The sequence below is a fragment of the Sander lucioperca genome, chromosome 3 (genome assembly GCF_008315115.2).
Source record: "Sander lucioperca isolate FBNREF2018 chromosome 3, SLUC_FBN_1.2, whole genome shotgun sequence".
Lineage (NCBI taxonomy): Eukaryota > Metazoa > Chordata > Actinopteri > Perciformes > Percidae > Sander > Sander lucioperca.
In genome coordinates, this window is record NC_050175.1 from 23089108 (window position 1) to 23112081 (window position 22974).

Genomic DNA, 22974 nt, shown 5'->3' on the forward strand with positions numbered 1-22974 from the left:
CCTAAAGGATGCAAGTTTCAAATACTCCAGCTCATCTGGACACTAATTACTGCTGCAGCACTTTTCAACCCATGGATTATTTAAAAAAAAAACAACCTCTTTGTCCCGTCACTGTGCTGTTACTATGCAGTATATATTAATATGCGGTGTATACAGTACACTGCACTGGATGGTGCTTACAATATGATTTAAATACACCTGTCCTGGAACAAACCTATTCACAGAGTAGTAAATAGCAGAACATGGATCATTTTGTTTAACTGTATAGTAGTTTGGTGTCTGTTTTATCACATAATTATCTCATTCGAAAAAGAAACTTCATTTTAAATCAATTTGAGATTAGCAGATATTAAATGGCTGAAGTTAAAAAAACAAACAACTGAAGAAGCACTGGAGCAGAATAAAGTATAATTTTCATATAGGCCTACTCTTCATTAGAATCCATAATTCCGAATCGGTCATTGTACTTAGTTTTAAAATCAATTTAAAGCAGTATATGTATTTATTATTAAAATTATAGTATGAATCAACACTGTATGAATTGTATTTGTAACTGATCAAGTATTTCAGTATCTAAGGTACAAGGGTTTGCTCTTGCACTGTAAAGAAAAGAAACCCAGGTTGACTTTTATAGCTGTGTGATACTAGCCAAGCAGCCAAATGCTTAATGTGAAACTAATATAGCAAAAAAGGAAACTAATCAATCAGCATATAATCAATTTGAATGTGACCAAAGGTATTTTGTATTTCATACAAAGTAAATAAAGTCTTATAAACTTACGTGCGCCTAAAAGCTGCTCTTATGTCGAACCCTTCAGCAGCACAAGCCTCTGAAATACAAGAGAATCATATAAGTGACTGAAATGAGGATAGAAGCAACATTAATGAGTGCCACAAAGAATCTAGCATGTACCAACAGGCCCTCTCACCATGTACAGCCAACTCAAAATTACAGCTGTCAAACTTGTCCCTGGATGTAACCTCACATCTGTAAGCTCCAGCAAAGTTAGGCTTGGCTGCGATGATTTGCATCTCAAACGTGTAGACCTGCAACCACATGCATGAGGAGGGATGTGAGAAGGCTAGTGTGAGGTTTGTGAGAACATCTTTGATTCAAAACCTTATTGTACATATGCTTCATATGTATTACATTATTAGTCCTTGTAAAGGTTTGTTTCTCCATCTTGTTCTGATATTCTTAAATTAAAGTTAGGGGGAAACTATTTAGTCTCCCCAAAACATTACCTCTAAGGCTTAGGATAAGCGTGCCTGCGGTATCGTGTTATCAGGATGAGTGACTGAGGCAAGAGCTTGCAAAACTGAGGGTTAGAAGGGCAAGACTTGCAAAACACCTTTGTTGCCTCAAAGTAAAACGTTACATATTGCAATTTCTAACTTAGTCTAATGCCAAAAATAGATATCATGGGTAATTGTTCATGGGCTCTTTAAATAAAGCAATACAATCACACATATATTATGTGTCTTAAGACATCAAAATATGACCTCTAGACTATGTTTCTGTTTTAGTGCCTGCAGCAATAGTCTACAGTACCTTACTGCTGCGGTCATATGTCTCCTTTAGCTGCAGGTGTTTTCCAGACTTGCTGGCGAGGTCCATCCACTTCCCTTTGAACCATTTGATGGTGGGTTTCTTCAGCAATGACTCAGCATTCACTTTAGCCACAAATGTGATGTTTTCACCTGTACAAAAGATGAATTTGTCATGTGAATTAACACATTATCCTTCAGATTCTGATATCCAATGAAGCATGGATATAATGTTATATATCTCTATGCATATAAAGTTAAAAAAAAAAACTGTATTTATCAACAATATGGGATGAATTGTAGTTTTAAAATTAAAAGCACCAATTATATTTATAGCACCTTAATATTATTTCCATCAATTTCCCTTTCTCTTCAAATTTCTCAATACCTTGCCCAGCTCAGTGTTTGAACTGAAAATATATAATAATAAAAACACTAATGTTAAACCTTGTTAAGAGGTGAACAGTTTATTGCACAAAATGTGACACCCACCTCTAATGATGCAACTTTCTGCAAGGGATAATTGACACATAGTTTAGATTATTTCACTCACCTACATTGACCTCCCCACTCTGGGGTTTCTCTGTGAACAGTCCAGTCAGGTCCTGTCTGGTGTCCGGAGGCTGTCCGTCTGAATAATCCAACAGGGTCAGTGCAAAATGCCGCAACACGAAGTTGGGGATCAAAATCAAACAATGTTTAATTCAAATGTACGTTAGAAATTAGAACAGGTAATGAAAACCATTTTCATTCAGCAGACTGAAGCAGAATATTTTAAGTAACTGAATTTCAATTGATTTGTTTATTTTTGTTATTGGTGGTTATAAAAATGAATACAGAAATGTGTTGCATGGAATTACAGGATGCAAAACCATTCCATTTTAAATTATATTATTTTCAATGGTTATTTCAGGGTGACATATTGGGTGTATGACACTTAAATACTTTTTTATTATTTTATATATATTATACACCCAAGGGTTCTTCGGCTCATACAGGTTTACAAGATACTTATTTCTCTACATACAGAGGCAAGAGAAATCAAAAAGCAAACCAAGCAAACATTTAGTACTGTATGAATATGTGTCAAAAAATAGAATATACGATGTAAACGTATGGCAGGAAAGCCCAATGCCTTTTATTTAAACATGTATTGTAATGTATATCTATGTGATGTTTTTGAGTGTTTGGTTTTCAGAAAAAGCTTAACTCAAAGATCATGATATTGTGATGGACAGTATGATGTATATTAATGACTGAACAAAGGAAAGGGAATGAGTAACTCACCCTCAGCTGGAGGAGCATCACGTGTTGGGGCAGCGGTCTGGTCCTCTGTGGGTGCTGCTGCAGACGGAGCAGGAGCCTGTTCTGGTTCTACACCGGACTCCCCAGGTGCATCAGCAGGGGTCTCAGCTGTGTTCACATCATCACCAAAGAGATTAACAAGTCACAAGTAAGAGGTACAAAAAACGATATTGGGTCTGTGTGCTTTACCCCTATTAACAAGTAATCAGCTCTAAAAAGGCAAATGACCTATGTACCAAACTTCATTTATTATTTATTTTTTTATCTTTCTCTTTTTTTAAGCAAAACTTTAAAGGACTTAACGTGTGAATATTTTGTGTACCAAGGCACATCATCTGTGAAATTTGTATTTTTTGTATACAATTTAATCTACTTGATATTCTTTTAAACACTGTTCTGTCAAAGTTAAACTATTCTCTGGCGAACATCTTCACTGTAAACGCATATTTAGTTGTAATTAAACTTTTTAGTGGTCACTACTTATTCTCTCATGTTTAGTTAAAACCATATTTATTACTAAATCACAGTTGTTTGTAATAATCAGCTTAAGTATGCAGTGCACAGGATCTGAAGTTCTTTGCATGGGAGGGACAGGGTCATTTGAACTATTCTGCTCTGAAGCGATGCAAAGGCTCATGGTAAAAAGAAAACATGTTCTGAACGGTTTCTGTCCTAGTTAAAGTGTGCTTTAATAATGTTCTGTTAATGTTTTGGGTGTGCATTTATGTTATCTGGGTTTTAGTTTTGTATGGTTGATTTAGTGCAGCCTGGTCTCACAGAATTCCTTGAAATGATCACGAACTGTTAACACCGCATTACGTGGTGGTGGCACGGAATGTGTGAAAATTCTGTGTGGCCACCACGGAAAACAATGCCAATGTAAAGTCAATGAGAAGATGACGTAGCATTAGGAGCGACTACGGTAGCGAGTAGTATGAAAGCCCGAAAATCCGCGTAGGGAGGTTGGTTGGGGTGGTGGATGGGTCACACACAGGACCATCACCCAGGAGACCGGGGATGGTGTCCCGCGTGTCACGTTTCCTAAACCCAACCGTAACCGTCCCGTTACTCTTTTCGTAAACCCAACCGTCCTGTTGTTGTCCCACGTGTCATGGAAACGTAAGCCCACCCACGACCTTTTCCTTAACTTAAGAGGCCGTGGGCCCATCACGGAATTTTCAGCGATCCGTGTTAATTTCATGGAATTCTTCCGTGGGCCCATCACGGAATTTTTTGCGATTCCATGAAACTGAGCCCGATTTTGAGTTAAGGGGCTGTGTTCATTTCACGGAATTCTGTGAGATCAGGTTGTTATCTACATTTATTGTTGTACCATGACTGAGATCCAGGTGGGGACTGATGGGAACTGGACAGTGAGAATGTGATTAATGGCATATACACAGATTGGAAACTAGTAGCTCCGTTCCCTAAGTGAATTTATCCACGCAAAATTACAATGATTTGTGTGTATAATTTACCCTACCATTTTGTTTGAAAAGATGTGTTGAATACATTGTTCTTAAAGTCACACTGTCATAAAGGAAAAACATTATTTATGTAAACAAATTATTTCTTGGTACTGGTAAGTAGCCTAATGTTTCATATTGTGTTTCTTTGCATGTTTAAAGCTATAGAGCGTAAAGCTTTAACTTAACATGCTTATTTTAGACAACATGACTCCAGAAAAAAAATATTTATGTTTACTAATGGCTACTCTGTGTTATTACAACTTGACCTGTTAAGTTTCACCTTGTGTAAAAACTTAGACGGTTTAAGGCAACGGGTTTCCACGCAAACTTCTAGTAAAGTCAACTAATTCGAGATAACAGTGTATCGCTCAAATATTTCTTATGTCTTATCATCTTTGAATGGCTGGATGATTTTCCATGTGTTATCAGCTGCCTCTCATGCCTATCCTGAGCACCAGTCAAGTGGTGGTTACTCATGAGGAAATAATGTGCTGGTGTGAGGGTCAAGGTCTCCGTGCAGACAGAGTACGGGTGGCTATGATATGAGCCACAGACAGCTGTGGGACGTCTCTTGTTGTAGCACACTGGGCCCATTAGTCTGCTGCCTTTCTTTAGGATTTGTTTCCACCTTATCAAATCCAAACAAACGACCTCAGCGGGTCACACTGACAAACTAATGGCCATGCAAATGGCACAGACGTTGCTCTGTGATCCACTACAGCACACAGTCATTGCAGCATACAGAACAGTGTAAAGTCAGTGATTGCAAATATCCAGATCGTTAAAGGAATAGTTTGACATTTTAATAAATCTCATGTCTGTATGGTAAATATGAAGCTACAACTAGGAGACAGTTAGCTTATCTTAGCATAAAGACTGGAAGCAGGGGAAAACAGCTAGCCTGGCTCTGTGCAAAGGTAACAAAATCCACGACCAAAGCATATTGAACATGTTGTTTGTTTAGTATAAAACTTCAAGCCCAAAAGGGTTTAGCCTACTTACTTACAGTTTTGCTTCCGCGTTGTGCGGCCCACTTCACATGTGTATTAGTGTTTCTCCTGCTGCTGGCCTATAGACTTTACATAGGGGTTAAGTCATGCACATAAAAAAATGTATTGCAACTATTCATAGTTAATTCATACAAATAGAGAAAAAAGACTTTGTTTGCAGTTGGAGGTGTCCCGTCTAAAGTTTTACTTAATGTTTTTGGATTTTGTTACCTTTGGACAGAGCCAGGCTAGCTGTTTCCCCTTGCTTTCTCTTATGCTAAGCTAAGCTAATTGTCTGCTGGTTTCACCCTGACATTTGAGAGACAAATATGTGAGTGGTATTAATCTTCTCATCTAAGTCTCTGCATGTAAAGCTAATAAGCATATTTCCTAAAATGCCATACTATTCCTTTAAGAGCAAACACTTCTTAAAGACACACAAAGCTGTTTAAGAGACTTGCCGTTGAGCAGCAGTCACTGTGTAGAATGTGAGTTCATGTGCAGAACATTAAGTGCATGCAGTGCATCAAGTATTTACTGCCGCAGTGGTTTTCTGCATTGAGTGCTTTATTTTGCTTTGTGCTCTGTGACGACGCAGCCAGTAGGTGAGCCAACAGAGACCTCAAACACACAGCTAGATCAAAGTCTCGTACCTGGCTTTGAAACAACCTTCAGGTCAAACTTGACCTTTGACCCCCCAGCAATCACCGCATAGACATTGGCATCTTCCTTGGTAATAGCTTTTATAGCGAGGGAGTGCCTGTTTCCGTCGGCTGTGATCACATATTTGTCGCCACTGGCAATGTCCTTTGAGTTGCACTGCCATTTTACTTTAGCATCAGGCTTCTCTGTCTCTGCTTCAAAGACCACAGAGGCCCCCTCCTCTGCCTCCTGAGTCTTTGGTTTCTTTGCAAATGCTGAAACTGAAGAGGGAGGGTGGGTTCAAAATAAAAAGTAAGCCTTTTGAAGTGTCAATTAGACTTTGTTTTAACATGTCTGCTGTAAGGGTGTAATCAAATCATATTGAGGAGTAAACACACATGCTATAATTGTCTTGCTGAATGGACATTAATAAGAATTTTGTTAAATTGCAAGAAAAACAAGTAACAGGTAAAAGTAACCTCACACTTTGCACCCTAAGTGTTTTTTTTATTTTAAATTTTGTTATTTTAAATAAAATAAAAGACCCCAAACAAAACGTTTTTTTGTTATTGAAAGCTAATCTAATCATTGATTTAGAAACAAATGCCACGCCTGAAGAAAGAACAACACATATACTCTAACAAAGGCCATTCATATTTTAGCAAAAGAAGAAGAAGGCTCATGAGCTGAAAAAATAGTGTTGTACAGTCTGCAGCACACTGGGTGGGGCTAGCTGAAAACCAACGAATTTGCCTTTTCTATTTGTCTCAAAGCACCAAGATCTGGCTTTATGAAGTCTTATTTGTGCATTATTGTTATTCTCTTACATAGTATTTACTGTACAAGAGAATACTGAATTCTAAAGCATACAGTTTGGGCTTCATTTGGGGAGTCATGGAAGAGTAAATGTAAATACTTGAGCAAGGAATAGCAGATCGTTGAAAAGAACAGAAGGTAAAAGGACTGAAACCATACAGTTATTCAACATAAACACCAATTAATCATAGTCATGACTAATTTGAAGGTATTCCTAAGAATGCCAACTGAGTAGTGATGTCCTTGTAGAGTGTCCTTGTGTTTATAATGTGACCTCTTGCGCCCATTCACATTGTATTTGTGTAAAAAGGCCATTGCACTGTCTGAGAACAGACTATTCACATTGATATCTTTCACTAAAGTAAAAGTAGCATTACCACAATCCAAAAAATAAAGTCCTGCATTTGATATTATACTTAAGTACAAAGATATAAGGCTAGATCTAGCAAAAGTACTCCAGAATGTTTCTATTGTATTCATATTATTATTATTACTGATTCATAAACATATAAACAGTATTTTAATGGTTTATCTCCAGCAAATATGGAACTAATTTTTATAAATGACATGGAAGTTTAATCTATAACAAGGTATTATACCTTATAAACTGGGCATATGTTTTATATGTATGTAAATGTAAATCTGCAAAGTAACGAATGCTGTCAGAAAAATGCAGGGAAGTAAAAAGTACATTATTTTCCTCTAAAATGTACTATAGTAGAAGTACAAAGTTGAAGAGAGTGAAGTTAAGTGCAAGTACCTCAACACTGTACTTAAGAACTGTACTTGTTACATTCCCCAACTGCCTAAGAGATGTTGATCATCACAGGATGGCACACATACTACATCCATCCAGTGAATTAAAGTCCATTTACTTTCATTAATTAGCATTCAATCAAAACATTAGCTTGTTTTTGATTGGGGCTTTGAGTGGAACTAAAATGGAGAAAAGTTGAATGAAAATGAACCCCAACAGAGACACACCTGGATCATTTATAACAAACTCAACATCAGCACACAATCACAAAACTATCTACACTTATCAATAACAGTAACAGGCATGGGTCGTGATCCTAAATGAAGAAAAAAAATCAATTTTGACAAGGTGTCTACCGTCAGTCTATTAATAGTAAGTTTTAAATACATTGTGTAAAACACCAGCTACAGGAAAGGCAACAGAGAGGTATTTTCATCTTTTAAAACAAGTTATAAAATGTTCATAGCAATGTCAGTCTCCAACACTTGTCTTCTTTAGACCTAAAAATAGTGATTGTAAGTGACAGCCCTGAGAGTAGCCTGTGTTCAACAGTAACATCAGGTGTTTGGAATCATGAAATGTAAGTAGGCGTATTTCAGATGCATATTGTTTCTAGGTTTGAGTTGTGAATAGTTCAATGTACAGACAGAACAAAGAAACACCATGTGTTGCAAGATGACCTTATGAGTTTATATATAGGATGCATATGTACTGGACTAATGAATGAGGCTCGCCGACTTCAGCTGCAACAGGGACGCAGGTATCATAGTCAAGGGATTAACTGGATTCTATTTTTGTGATTCTGGAGGCACAGAATGAATGATATGCGCTCAGTCTGTCTGCAGCCAGTGATCTCCACTGTTGCGACACCTCTTGTCATGTTGTCAATGAGTCATGCTGCTTTACCTGTCACACCATCACATTTGAAGTAAAATCCCTTTCCTAGTTTTAGTTAATATAACATTTAGTTGTAAATTACGGTTCACTCCCAGGAAATATCTAGAGGGTATACTTTCAACTACTTTGTTTAGAAAGGTTAATTTAAGAACATAACATTTGTATTGCCTGTTAAGATGACAGTCAACTGACAAGTTGTACAGAGCTAGCAATCAGAAAGCAACTATTTTTTTTTATTTTTTCTACAGTCTTTAATGTTGATACTACAGACTTTATAAAATAATTGATAATATTACTTGACAAGGTTTACACTGGTATTATATATTTAGGGATGACTTTGTATGGTATGGTTTTTGACTACTATTTTGTTTTTAATTGTTTTATTTATCCATGTTTTATTTTTTATTAAATGTTTTATCTGAATATAATTGTAATTGTAATTGTAATATTAAGTTGATATGGCAAACTTGTTTCTTATTTTCACATCCAGGAGTTATAGAGCATCATTGTCATTCATTTAGAGTTGTGTTGTTGGCCAACTGATGAATCTGTCCAATATTCACTCTCTTGAGTAAACTCTTTTAGCTCTGTCTTTGGTCTCCTGAGGGAAATATCTGGCTCTCGGCTGCTAAATGCTCTTCTATGTTCATCAACTGGTCACTTAATGTTTTGAGAGCTTTTTCACTAAAAACAGCTGCCTGCTGCAGCTGAAAACAAAACTATGGAAGCGCTGAGACTTAACCAGAACAGTAAGGTTGGGGCTCAGACAGCTAAACTATGAGCTTGAACTCACTGAGCTAATGGAAGTTGCAAGTTCAGGTGACAATTCTCTGAAGGTACCTTACTACGAGCAACTCCTTTAACAATGTCACATTATTTTCACATTGTCATTTAATACACTGTTATATAAAAAATGATTAAAGACGCTTTAACATACATATTGCATTGCTTTAAAGTTGACAAAGCATGCTTATTTTAATACTACAAAACACTGAAAAGCATCATGTTAATTGCAGAGTGTTGATAATAATTGATAAAAATGTAACAGACGCAATGTGATCATACTGTTATAGTCTACCAAATCCACAACACTAAAGGTCTAGCACACACAAGCTGGCCATTTGGGCTGCAATGTGTCATCTGATATGTGATATGTCGAGCCTCTCACTACACAAACAACAATACATTCCCACCTAAGAGAGGAAAAACTCATTTGTCAAGTTGCAATCCTGGCAGGCATTTTTGGATCAGCGATGCATTCGTGAATGCAGTGATGCTGGAAATGTGACAGTGTCGATTTCACATCAGTAGATGTTTCAACCTGGATGTGACGTGTAACTGAGTTCCTGACACGGCCAAAAGAGGATTAGAGTAACTATCACACCACGTAGCTTCTGGCTACGTGAGTATTTGCACCAAGCTAATTGGGTCATCTTAATAAGCCATGGGATATATTTGAATTATATATAGTACAGTATTGGAAGCATAGACAGTTACTTTACTTGATCTAATGCTTTGTTATGACATTCCCTACTATCTGCAGGACATTTACCCATCATGCAAATACATTTTTGTCTCAATAAATGTTAAAGTTACCAAACCTATGTGGCCTCATGCCTCATTTGTATATAGAAGGATTTCATGTTTTACTTATCAAAGCATACATTTTTGTCCTACTGCTGCTGTGACTTCAGTTTCTCTGTGTGGAATCAATAAAGGTTATTTTAGTTTATCTTGTTATAAAACATAATTTTAAAAATTTAGTTTCTCTATTTTACAGATTTTATTGTCTGGAAATAAATATTGTATTGTCTGGAAATAAACAACCTGTAATTCAAGTGATCATTGTATATACTAGTTAATGGCAAGAAATGTGCTTTTAATTGTGACAAATGATAAAAAAATAGTGACTTAAAAATGTTGTGGGTATGCAATTTAAAAAGAAAACATGATACAATCTTTAATTTTTCATGTGAAATGTAATAATCACATTATTCTGTAAAGAGTCAAACAGTGTATTGTTGTTTATCATGAAAACAGCTTGCAGGTCTCCAGTGAGCGGTTTAGATGTGGTTAATAATTGCTTAATAGGGGCGTGACCAAACACAGTAGAATATTTTCTCACATTGTTAGTTTCTTAGAAGAAGTTTGTGTTAAAGGAGAATATTGCACAATGGAAGTCAACTGTTAGCTATTCAGTTTCAGGATGTTGATAAATTCACAGCTCATATGCACTAGACTTTTTTAGACATTTGGTCTTACAACAGGATTATGCTAATATCAAGACATTTTTAGACAATGTACTGTAAATTGTTCCTTCTTCACCAGTTAAGGACACTTAATGACACCTTTTTCAAAAGTAGCTGAGTGAACACACTTACCTGCTTTTTTGACTGGCTCTGGCATCCTGAATGATCTCCTCTCCTCCACAGTGTGACTCACCCAAACAGTCTGCCGTCTATCTCAACCCCGTGCCTTTAATAGTGCTGCTGATTCCAAAAAGCCCCCCACCCCCCGCCTCCTCCTCCTTCATGAACCATCCCACCTCTCCTGCCATTTTATTTTTCCTAGGCCCAACACAATGTCCAAAAACGCAATACCCCCCCCCTCAGGTCTGACCTCGAGCTATATTTCAACCATCCTTTCCTCCAACACCTCGGCTGAATGACAGGCCTTGAGAGGGAGGGGACGGGATGTAAGGCAGTGGTTAAATTTAGAGCCCTTGAATCCTATAAACAGTTTGCTCTTTCCACATCTGTGCTGCACCCAGTCAACTTGTGAATCTAACAATGAATACAAGAGGATGGTTGAGAATACAAGAGGCTATCTAGAGGTTTGTTTCATCCGTTAGCAGAGATGAGTGTGTTTTTGATTCATTTGGGTTGTTTTGTTTGCAGACTTTACATTCATATTTGTCTGTGTTTAGCACCTTTAAACTGTCCTTTCCCCACATGCTTTGTGTGCTTTTTTCCAGCACAAACTCAGCTACAAGTCTGACTTACCATTTTGTGATTTTAAAAAATATAAAGCTGTCAGGGAATCAAAATACAAGAAAATTGACACAGGCACTTATACAAATCTACAAATAATTCTAATTCTTATATTTTACTGTACTATACTATATTTACAACATTATACAATACTAGTTTAGTACTATAACACATTGTACAATTTTACTGCACTGTACTGTTCTATACTATGATATATGTTACCATACTATAGGCTACTGCAGTATATTTTACAATATTATGCTATTCTAGTTTTTACTGTACTACACTTCATTACTATGTACTGCACTATATACTTTATTTTACGTTACTTTACTATGCTATATTTGACTGTATTTTTTTGATAATATAGGCCTATTATACTACATTTTACTACACTATGTTATATTTTACTTTACTTTATTGCACAGCCTCGTTAAATACTCGATTCGGATTGGTCGATTACGGCATTCTACGGTCAGTGGTTGTTTCTGTATAGCAGACCATTTATTATTGATCATCAATATTTATGCTCATATGGAGCTTTGCATCGGGGTTCTGCATCCACCCCGTCGGGGTTCTGATTCACAACAATGACCGGCTCGCTCTACATTATCCCTTACATACTATACTATATTTTACAACATATACATACATATATATATACTACTATACTAGTTTTTACTATGATATCCTACATTACTACATACTGTACTATACTACTATATTTTACTTAACTATACTATGCTTTACTATATTTTACTTTACACTATACTAAACTATACCATACTACTGTACACCTACAGTATGTAAATCTCATATGCACTAAGGTATGTAAATATACTATATATTCTTAATTGTAATTACCATAAATTAGACGCCGAGGAGAAGAGGCTCTCTTCTCACAAGACTTTTGGTGTTGCAGACTCAATCTCAATCTTTTGCTTCAAGATCTTAATCTGGAAAACATACTCTGTACCAACTGAACCCTGCAGATGGCAGCTGGACCAGTCATCAAATTACGGGAAGTGGTTTTAGTTAGACCACAGCAATGACCAGTGCTGTACTCAGAATTTGAACTGAGAGCCACATTTGTTGCTTAAGTTGGTTTATTATGGAGCCCTTGTTGTGATGTATTTACTGTCCTTTCTAACAAACTCAGAACTCATCCACCCCTGCCTTTTAATGAATGGAAGTAAGTAAAACCAGCTCTGGTTAAGTTCTATTGCATTGTATTGTTTTAGGTATCAATTACAGCTTGACCATTGAGGGGAGCTGTTGGCTCTTGGGACACCAGGTGCTGTAGTATTTTTATATTTACACACTGCACATTTTAGCAAATAATTACTCCTTGTTATGGCAGTGTTTTTGTTTTGTGTTATATATTATTATTTTATTTTATGGTTTTAGTGTTGTTTTATAAAATTTTACTTAAGTGAATTTCATCAGCAAATGTGGTTTTGGAATGTGGTAAATAAATATAGTTCAGTTCCTATTTTTCTGTTAAAAGGGAGGTATGATGGTTGTGAAGTTGATAAGCATTGTATTAGTCTCATAGTGTTCAGACAGATTGCTAATCAATAGGAAAACAACTATGATAACTATAGAAAAACACAGAGATACGTTATTGTAACATGATCAAGCCATTCAAGAGAAACTACAGTATTCAATGCAGACAAAAGAGCTGAATGCAAAGCTGCAGTGCATAGTTGTATACTATTAAGCTGAAAACTCCAGATGTGTCACTTTGGGCACTCTGTTAGCCTCACACCACCAGCTCACCAGTTATCTAGTTATCTTTATAGCTGTAATGAAACGTGTGAGACCTCATCTGTGAACCTTAAACAATACAACTTCATGTAATGTTTACTTCTTCTTCTTCCTGTTCTTTGTGTTCTACCTCTAATGTGAGATGTTATCACTTACAAACAGTTACTATACACATACTTTATTAAGCAATTCTTAATTATAACATACAGAGTTTTATGTATTTGTACAAAACATTTGTAATGTAAGTAATCATAGTAATGGTCTTATAATGGTCCTCCAAGGTTAGTCTATCCTATTAATGACTTCTGTGTGTCTCCTTGCTGTTTTAAATATGAAATTGCAATTATATATACATACAGTAGTACACATAGGATTATCCACAAGAGAACTTAAGCCTGTCTATCACAAGGAGAGTTAAACACAGTAGGAAAAAGACCTGGGCCAACTGGAACATTTAAACTCTCACTAGTTACATGTTATGAAACAAAAATTTAATAAACAAAAATAGAATATGCACTGACATGTGTGCGCACACATTTAGAAATGCATACTGGGAGCACAGTAACCCAGGGTCTAAGAGGCATACAGTGTAACTGCAACGTTCCCCTCTCTCTTTTCCCTGCTGCATTTTGACAGTACACTATTAGCTGTTTATCACACTGTACAGCAGTATAGGTGCTATTCACAAAATGCAACCAACCACATCAGCAAGTTTGATTAAGCATCTGAAACCAGAAACTACACCTCAACACTTGACATTTCAGTATCCTTACATATATTTTCTCTCCAGATGACTCTTCCCCAGCACCTCATCACTGAACTGGTACGTCAGCTTCTTCTTAATCTTTTTCACCTCTCCAGTTTTGCCATAGTTGCGTAAGGCACGAGCCATCTTCTGATAGGTCATTTTTTTGCGGTTTCCCTTCTGGATTCCCCAGCGGTGTGCAAGAGCCTCCTTGTGTTTGGATGAAAACTGGAATGTCCCTTTGTCTCTGTCCACCCACCAGATACTGTCCTTCATATCGCCGTTCCTTAAAAGGTCCAACAGGAACTGGTACAAACGGATCTTCTTTTTATTGCCTGTTGGAAACATCAGAGAGTTGCAACATTACTTTTTGATACTGATATGCACTGTAATGATGAGTTGTATTACTTGTTGAATAAAAAAAAGTAACAACAACAACTTGTAATTCTAAAAACCAGCATAAAGCCCAATATATTGGCTGCGGCACAGTAGTGACACTATAAATGAGGTGGTTCAGTTGTTTTTGTGAGTTTCAACCAGTCTAGACTAAACATATCAGTTTATATTAGGGCTGTCAATCGATTAAAAAAAATAATCTAATTAATTACAGACTCTGTGATTAATTAATCGAAATTAATCGCATACATAATTAACGGTGCCTGAACCTATACTTTTTAAGAAAGTAAAAAAAGAAAAGAAAACAAAGGGTACTAAACAACAGTTGGTGACATTTAAAGAACGGCTTGTTTATTGCTAAGGCCATATGGTCAAAATTAAATGATTTAATAATAATGTATAACAATAACTTATTTCACTAGTAAATTGCTGTTGAACGACAAAAACAACCACCAAGGACATTTACAATAACTTCAAATGTTAGTTTACCAGTTTCATTGAACGCACCGTCTGTGTTGTTTTTCCGACGGCAGCTCGGCAGCTGCAGATTGTTACATCCCGCTGTTGAGTCACAGTCCTCTACAGTAAAACACAGTCAAACTTTACACCGTTCAGCGTTAGCTGTCAGCATTGTAACCGTGTTTAATCCAGCTACTAGCTAGCGGTAGGCTAACGTTAGCTGCTGTCGAGTATAGTGTTAACTAGCTAGCGGTAGGCTAACGTTAGCTGCTGTCGAGTATAGTGTTAACTAGCTAGCGGTAGGCTAACGTTAGCTGCTGTCGAGTATAGTGTTAACTAGCGTCACGTGCAGCGGTGTTTGTGTTGCCTGTATCGTCTTCAGAGCACCAGAGAGAAGAGCAGACATATCAGTGGCACCAGATTTCAGTAGCCAGGGTTGGCAGGAAGAAGATTTTTACAAGTAAATGTTCCAGTTAATGATCCAGGCAGCACATTCTCGTCTCCCTCCTTAATTTTACAGTCCAATGGTGGCTAGAACGGCTCCGGGTCAAACGTCAATATGGAATGGATTAATCAGCGTTAATTTTTTTTTTAACGCGTTATTTGTTTCTCAGATTAATTAATCGAAATTAACTTGTTATTTTGACAGCCCTAGTTTATATATATATATATATATATGTAAGAGATCTCAAAGAGGCAAATTAATAACATGGAGCAAAGGCACAGTTTTTGTTTACTCTGCCTCTTTCATATCTTTTTCGTATCTTTTACATCTTTAATTGAAAGTAACATCGTAAGACAATGCAGTGACTACAAAAGAAAAGTCTAAAATTCTAAGAAATACTGGCAGATGTAATCCTCCGTGAGTCATTGTTTTAGTGTTTTCCACATTGTCATTGTGCTACGTGATAAACCTAGTTGACATGTTAACTCTTTTTGAAATAGGTTATTCAAATTCTTAAACATTAAGATAAGATAAGTGAATAAGTTTCTACAAATGTCTGCCTGTACCAATACAGAAAATCAAATCTGATTCTAGTTTACAGGAAAGTTACTTGACAGTCAAATGATGAAAACTGTCATTGACAGTAACATATGTAACCACAGTTCTCTGAGTTTGGAGACTTTCCACGCTACTTGTTACATGTTTGTGATTGCAGTGGTTAACTTGCAACACATTGCAATTTAAGGACCATGCATGTTGCCTCTGGTTAATCTCGTTTGGAACGTGTTACTGAGATGCTCTGAGCCGGACAAACTTGGAGAACCGTGTTTCAAGGCTGCCTTGATGTGGGGAATGTGCTATAAGTACTGCACCAGTGTTGATGACATACAATCACTGCCACAGAAATGCTTACAGGGGTGCGTGAATAAAAAAGAAAATCATGCAAATATTTACAAAGGTATTTTAGAATCAGAACACAAAGCTGACCCAATGTCAAACCTCCGCCAACCCAATGCTTGGAAAACAACACTGGTCTGCTGCAACACTGCTTAGACACTGCTTAGTGACTTAGCACTTCTAGATATACCATGACCTGGATGATTGAGAATCCTCACATGGCCAGCACAGTTGGTTTGTCCTAAAGTATATGTGTTAACTGCTCAGTAAAGAGCTGGAGTGTTGCCCTCACTGCACATATGACATGGCCTATAAAATCTATATCCTTACCCAGCTCTCCTGGTGTGACATAAGGGATTCGATCTCTCAGACACTCCTCATCAGACACCTCCAGTGGGGGACTTCGTCCTCCATGCTCCTCATCATCAGAGCTGCGCTGTGACACTTGTGGTGGAAACACAGCCCGAGGGAAGAAGGCTACCTACAACACAGGAGTCAAAGTTTATAAAGTCTATAGTTTGACTTAGGGTGTTGATCATAAGTCCCTTCATGTTGCTCCAAGTTTTTGGAAAAAATACAATTTTCCATACTGTATGAGAATGTTACACATTTAATCAGTATTTGTTTAGTTATGCAATTATTGCGAAAGAGCTTTTTGGGAGCTGACTGGGAAAATAAAGCAAAAAGATGTACATGTTATGATGCACTGGTAAATCTGGGACTGAACAGATAAAGAGTGAGTCAATTGTTGCTTAAAGCTATGGTGCGTAGTTTCTGTCTCCCCCATGAGGAATTCTAAGTAATGACAAGAACAATGTCGGCGCGTCCACATGACACAAGCCTTCCGTGATCACGCACGCGCCCCCACCCCTCCTCCACACAGTTGCTAGTAGCCTCCATGGTAGCCACAGAGGATTAAAAAAACATGGACTCTTCAGAAGAGGTAATCATCTTCACTCGAGATTCTGTGTGCCAAAGTCACCGGATGACACAATCTTGTGAACATAGCCATACTGAGAAATACAGAGAGTTGTGTGGAGCTGATAGTCTTTATTAGCTTTGTAGCAACTCATTTGGCAATGGCATGAATGTAATGGACGTTCATTAATATCAAAAAGTTACGCACTACAGCTTTAAATTCAGAGAGTACATTCACTCTAAGATTGTACTTAAACAAAATGTTAAGGTACTTGGCTATTTCCATTTAAGCTACTTCATACTGCTACTCCACTAGATTTCAGAGGGAAATATGTATTTATCAGCTAGAGTTACTATTTCTCAGATCAAGATTTTACATATAAAACATATGATCAGTTCATTTAACATGATGCATAAATGATGCTAAGTAACGCTTACATGTTAATGCATCACTAATAACCCATTCGTATAGAAATATAACACTGACAGGGACCATTCTGCATTATGATTACCTTTACTTTGATACTTAAACCTATAGTGCACAACAATTTTATAATAATGAATGTCAGTTACATTCAAGCCATTGCCAAATGAGTTGATACAAAGCTAATTAAGACTATCAGCTCCGCAAAATCCTCTCTGTATTTCTCAGTATGGCTATGTTTAAAAAATGGTGCCGACTCGCACACAGAAGCTTGAGTGAGTGAGAAGAACAACAGCAACAGTCAGCTTTGGAGACAAAGAGGACATAAAAACTATAAAATAATTACCTCTTCTGAAGAGTCACTCATGTTTTTTAATCCACCGTTACTAGCAACTGGTAATCACCGAAGGCTTGCGTCATGTGGACAGGTTTGTTGTCATTACTTAGAATTCCTCATGGTGGCGACCGAAACTGCGCACTATAGCTTTAAATTATATTTCATTTCTAATCACTTGAGTCCGACTCAAGTCCGACTCGAATCGCTATTCTCTGGACTTGTGACTCGACTCAGACTCAAACTCAGGTTATGGTGACTCGACTCAGACTCTTCTTTGGTGACTCGGACTTGGACTCGGACTAGAACACTGGGGACTCGAGACTTGACTCGGACTCAACATTTGGTGACTCGACTACAATACTTGGTCCTAGTTAGGAAACCCACACAGATTTTGTGCCTAAACTAAAAAACTAATACTCGTACTGTCTCATCACATGATCAAATAGAGACTTGACATTGGACAACATCAACATACATATTACCCAGCATTCATCATTGCATAGCTGTATATGAAAAAAGGCCAAAGAAAATAAGAAATTATTCATTTCAGGGGTGAAACATTGTCACCTTTCAGCGAAAATCGCCGTTTTGAATCCAAAAGATGTCATCTGTGTGATTCGTGTTGATCTGATGAGTTCATTTATTTTTGTAAGTACCTTGAACAGATGTCCCCTTAACATTTGTAGCAGTAATTACATGAATTCTAGGTTGAATCTTTTTCCTATGTCCTCATGGTAAAATCGACTGTAAATCCATTTTGAAGCTAATATTAAAAAAGATTCTTCCTGCAGTATCTTTGTCACCTTTTCACCCCTTTTCTGCATTTAATTGAATAGTTGTTTTTTTTATTTATTTTTTTATAGTTTATAGTTTTTGTAATTTATGTAGAATAAGCCTATAATTTTGTTATAAATTGCTACTGGCTATTTTACAAAGAAAAATTAAAAGCAGGGCATACATAGCATATGGCAGTTTGTTTAACGTGATTTCTTTCAGCACAGGTGTATTTCTGAGGTGGCAATCAGAATCACTAGCAAGTCACCCTCACTCTCTGCCCAACACATTGTTGGAGGGCCTGCTCTGTCTGCCCTGCTCTGCCCCAAACCTACGGGCATCAGTGCAACGATATTGCCTACACTGTCTATAATTACACTCCTGGTGCTAATACCTCTGTACTTTTACTCAAGTACCGTTTTGAATGCAGAACTTTTACGAATAGAGCATCGTTGTTGTGAATTCAATGTGTGAACTGTGGTTTTTTTTATATTGTTTTCTCATATCATGAACATGCATTAACATAACACCTTTTTTATTTTCCACACACAAACACATTTTCCTCATGTTGTAAAAATGGCAGCTTTATATATATATATATATATATATATATATATATATATATATATATATATATATATATATACATATTCATAGCAGTGCTAGATGCACATGAGAAAAATACATGAAATTAAATGCAATTTTCAAAATGAAAATCATCTACTCCTGGAAACAACGTGTGATTATTGCTAAAGATGTTTTATCATACGGAATATACGTTATGTTTGATATTTAACTACTTTACATATACTTATCAGCTTGTTTCAGCCCATGTTTCATCGTGAGACAGTGTGAAATATTTAAACCTATGACACCTTTTGCCTCACTGTGACCTCAAATGAAGAAATTGAAGGTGCGTTCAGCTGGATGTATTTGGCAAATGTAGCCTGTAATCTTGACTAGAATTTAAAATAAATAATAATAAAACAAGAAAAAATGTAAGCAATGAATTAGAATTGTACATTTTCTTTTAAATATACTCTTTTGAAGTCCATATTCTTTCTTTTAATTGCATGTAAAGCACCTTGGAATTGCCTTAAGTGTTTGAATTATTTTATATAAATAAATGTGCCTTTTGCCTTTTTCACCTCTGCTTATCTGCACAACAAGAGCTTGTAATGTTGGACCCAACAAATTATAAGTGGAAGTAAAGAGGTTTCAAATTTGAAAATGTTGACTTGATTTAAGATACTGCACTTTAATACAGTCCAAAACCAGATATCTCTGTTCTGGTCCACTGGTTCACAACTGGAGGGGGGGGAGCGTGCATTTGTGACACGGAGGGAGCTTAATTTAGCCTTCAGACTTAAAAATAAATGTCCTTTTTAAACTGAAAAAAAAGAAAAACCCTAAAATTTCGTTTTTCTTCCAACTCAAAGAGTCACTTCCTGATTTTTTTTTCACAGGAACCTAAAAGGCCTCAGATTCCCTGAATGTTCTCTTTGATTTGAAAACCAATTGTGACTTATGTTGAGTTCGAAGACGGTTGCAGTGAGCTAGAAGGATATTTGGAGATTTACAGGTGTGTATGAAGGTCATAAGGCCTCTGTAGAATATTTCCCTTCAATCTTCAGTTGTATGTTCCTTTTACTTTAGTGGAATAAGTACTACGCTATGATAAGGAAAGCCTTGCTTTAGTCTTTATCACTTGAACAATGAGTGATTACAGTCATTGCATTGAAGCCCCTGACTACAGTACATAATCATTTTTTTCATTTTAATTCAATTTAAATATATTTGATTTATTTATATTTGAATCTGTGTTTGTTGTGTGCAGCTACACGCACCCATATGATGTACTATTAATTCCTTTAATGTATGCTTTTGTTGGGTGATAAAATGACTTACTGGTTGCTGTAACACATGTGGATGTGCCCCAAGATTTGGATCAAGCAGGTTTTCTGCGTCGTACCGTATGGCGTCGTGTCGTATGAGGCTGGGCGCATGGAGAGCCTGCACACTCTGCAGCTCTGTGAAGTTGGCCTCTTGGAGGTTTTCAAACTCTACAGGGTGTACGTGAGGGTGAGGGTGGTAGTCCCAGTGATCTGAAGAGAGAGAAGGGAGAAACAGCATAATGGCCACAGCTTTTTGTTGTTTCTATTATCATTACTCTCCTGTAAAAAAAGAAAGAAATGAACCACAGCAAGGTTATCTAGAACACACAGCTTCATACAAAAGTCATGAAAATGCCTTTAAAATAATTTGGTATCACAGAAATACATGTTTAAACAGTAAGAGATGACTCATGAAAAAAGCTAGACTGTATGTCTATTTAAACTCATCTTTGTCATAAGATATCTAAAACCACTAAGGCAAAGCAACTGGACTTGATGAGCTGCTTACTCATAGTGCTTGAGTTTGCATAAACCGGGTGAAATGAAGAGAATAATAGATAATTCAGCATGAAGCTCTTTCCTGTTTGATGCCTCACTAGCAGTGTTGTCACAGCCGTTGACTTTGAATTTGCACTCTTTTACATGTCCTATTTTTTTCTAAAAAAAAATTTAACAAGAGAAGAATTAAACAAGATAAATATACTGTTTCTAAGTTCATCTTTTACATATATAAAGTTTAACTATGGGAAAAAGGAGAGCCAAATAATGCGTATTTCACATGCAAACTACTGAAACTACTACCATTGTATACTCATGTCACACATCCACTGTAACACTGTACCACAACGGCTTTGTATTTCAGTATATTTAGTGTTTTAATTTTTTTTTTTTTTTTTTTTATGATATTAGATATAGATATGAAATATTTAGATTTAAGACATGAGTTTTTATCACAATGTGAACTGGTGCTTTTTTAGTGGGGGTGTTTTTTGCTATAAGGTCAGAAAAAGACCTATTTGGATTGTTTTGGTGCAATATTCAAAACAGTTGATTACAAGGGAAAGTAAAGCAACTCTCTTGTATCAACAAAACCCCATGGGGCAAAAGTTTGTTCTATGTCTGTAAGTTGTAGCGGCCGAAAGAAATGGCATCTGTTTCCTGTGTTCCATACACCCTAATGTGGTGCACTCCAGCTGCACACACTGCAGGCTTTTTCTGTACAATGCACCAGAAAAGACAGTGTCACCACATCAGTTCATGGTGATTCATTTGAAGATTAAGACTAGATAACTAAAAAGTATTTTCTTTTAAATTAAAATTGAAAGCACTGTATTAAAAACAAGATTTATGTCGGCAGATTTAGCCGCCACAATCCCCATAATTCATTTGCATTTTAAAATGATTTTCATTTAAATATCACTCACTGTAATTTAAAAGAACAAGTGGCTGTTTCAATTGGAACACTGTTCACATGAGACAAAATGCATGTTGAAGTAAAACTCACCTGCCTGGATATCTGCATCTAGGACATATGGATTGTAATATTCTGCAATTTGATGTCTGTAGATCTCAGGATCGTACATTTCTTCTGAGTGCTGCAATAGCAAATAATAAAAACATTTTTAGCCACCAAATTTCGTGAAAGGAAAACATTTTACTGGCTAGTGTGTATGATGCAGATATCACACATTACATCATTACTTATTTAATCCTTTAAAGGAAATAAAAATACACACCATTTGTCTTATCCAAAATGTTCACATTGTGTCTAAATATGTTTTCATTTGTAAATCAGATTAAGGATTAGCAATAACTGTGTTATAGTAATGCCTTTTTTTTCTTGCCACTACTGTTCTGAAACTCTCAGGGCGTCTTGAGTTTCATTCTCATGTTGCCCGTAGTATAAAAGACTCTTACAGTTTGTGTGCTGTATTCAAATTGAAGTAGCCTCACATTAAGTCATATAATTTGAAAACAACACATAGTCCATCCTCTTGATTATTAAATGTGTTAATGCTGGATTAAAAAGCAAACTACTCAAGGAACTATGTTAAGCTTTAGATGCTTGAAAGTCTCCAGAGAGTTTACATAATAATAAAAAGAAATGATACTTACAGGCGGGATGAGATAGCTCTCCATTCTGTATGGATGCAACATGGAGACCTCTTCTCCAACGGACCGACTCTCAGACGCTTTGCAAGCAAAAACGTTCTCACAACCTTTCAAAACTTTTGCGGCACCATTGCACAATGTTTCAAAATTTCCTCTCGCTCAACGAAAAAACAAAAAATGTGTCCCTCTCTCTTACTGTATAGCACACACTTATGACCTGAGCTACTCTCGGAGGCTTTCAGCTGGGTCAAATAAAATGAAATAAACAAGGCCCGCTGTTTGACTGTAAAGTGAAAAAGGAACTTTTGACTTCTGTAAAATGTGTGTGGGTGGGAGCAATAGAGTGTGTCTGCTAAAGGTTCCTGGCCATTGATGATTTGTCAGGGGAGACC

At 36.6% G+C, this 22974-nt stretch overlaps 2 protein-coding genes and 1 long non-coding RNA gene across 13 annotated transcripts in view; 1 reads left to right on the top strand and 2 right to left on the bottom strand.

Moving 5' to 3' along the window:
* mybpc3 (myosin binding protein C3) overlaps nt 1-10993 on the bottom strand; it is a 37834-nt gene extending 26841 nt beyond the window's left edge. For all 11 annotated transcript variants that reach the window (XM_035999515.1, XM_035999512.1, XM_035999513.1 and 8 more), the window contains exons 1-7: nt 10805-10993; nt 5965-6234; nt 2836-2961; nt 2102-2179; nt 1553-1701; nt 930-1047; nt 782-830 (exon numbers count right to left, since the gene is read on the bottom strand). In XM_035999515.1, the coding sequence (XP_035855408.1) occupies nt 782-830; nt 930-1047; nt 1553-1701; nt 2102-2179; nt 2836-2961; nt 5965-6234; nt 10805-10829 (815 nt within the window). In that variant the 5' untranslated portion in view covers nt 10830-10993. The remainder of the gene's footprint in view (nt 1-781; nt 831-929; nt 1048-1552; nt 1702-2101; nt 2180-2835; nt 2962-5964; nt 6235-10804) is intronic.
* On the top strand, nt 757-17178 carry LOC116067782. Its single transcript, XR_004109311.1, has 3 exons — nt 757-766; nt 11226-11229; nt 17028-17178. It is a non-coding gene; the product is annotated as an uncharacterized LOC116067782 (long non-coding RNA).
* spi1b (Spi-1 proto-oncogene b) lies at nt 13343-22974 on the bottom strand. Its single transcript, XM_031324363.2, has 5 exons — nt 22586-22974; nt 21975-22065; nt 20484-20680; nt 16453-16603; nt 13343-14260 (listed from the first exon to the last, which is right to left on the bottom strand). Exons 1-5 carry the CDS (start codon nt 22625-22627, stop codon nt 13950-13952), a joined length of 792 nt encoding a protein of 263 aa, XP_031180223.1. The 5' UTR covers nt 22628-22974; the 3' UTR covers nt 13343-13949.

Bases quoted from the DNA above. Each gene is read 5' to 3' on its own strand.
- spi1b (XM_031324363.2), bottom strand. From the start codon at position 22,627: ATGTTGCATCCATACAGAATGGAGAGCTATCTCATCCCGCCT. The intron at 22,066-22,585 runs GTAAGTATCATT...TTGCTATTGCAG, and splicing joins AGAGCTATCTCATCCCGCCT to CACTCAGAAGAAATGTACGA. The intron at 14,261-16,452 runs GTAAGGATATAG...TGTTTCCAACAG, and splicing joins TGTCACACCAGGAGAGCTGG to GCAATAAAAAGAAGATCCGT.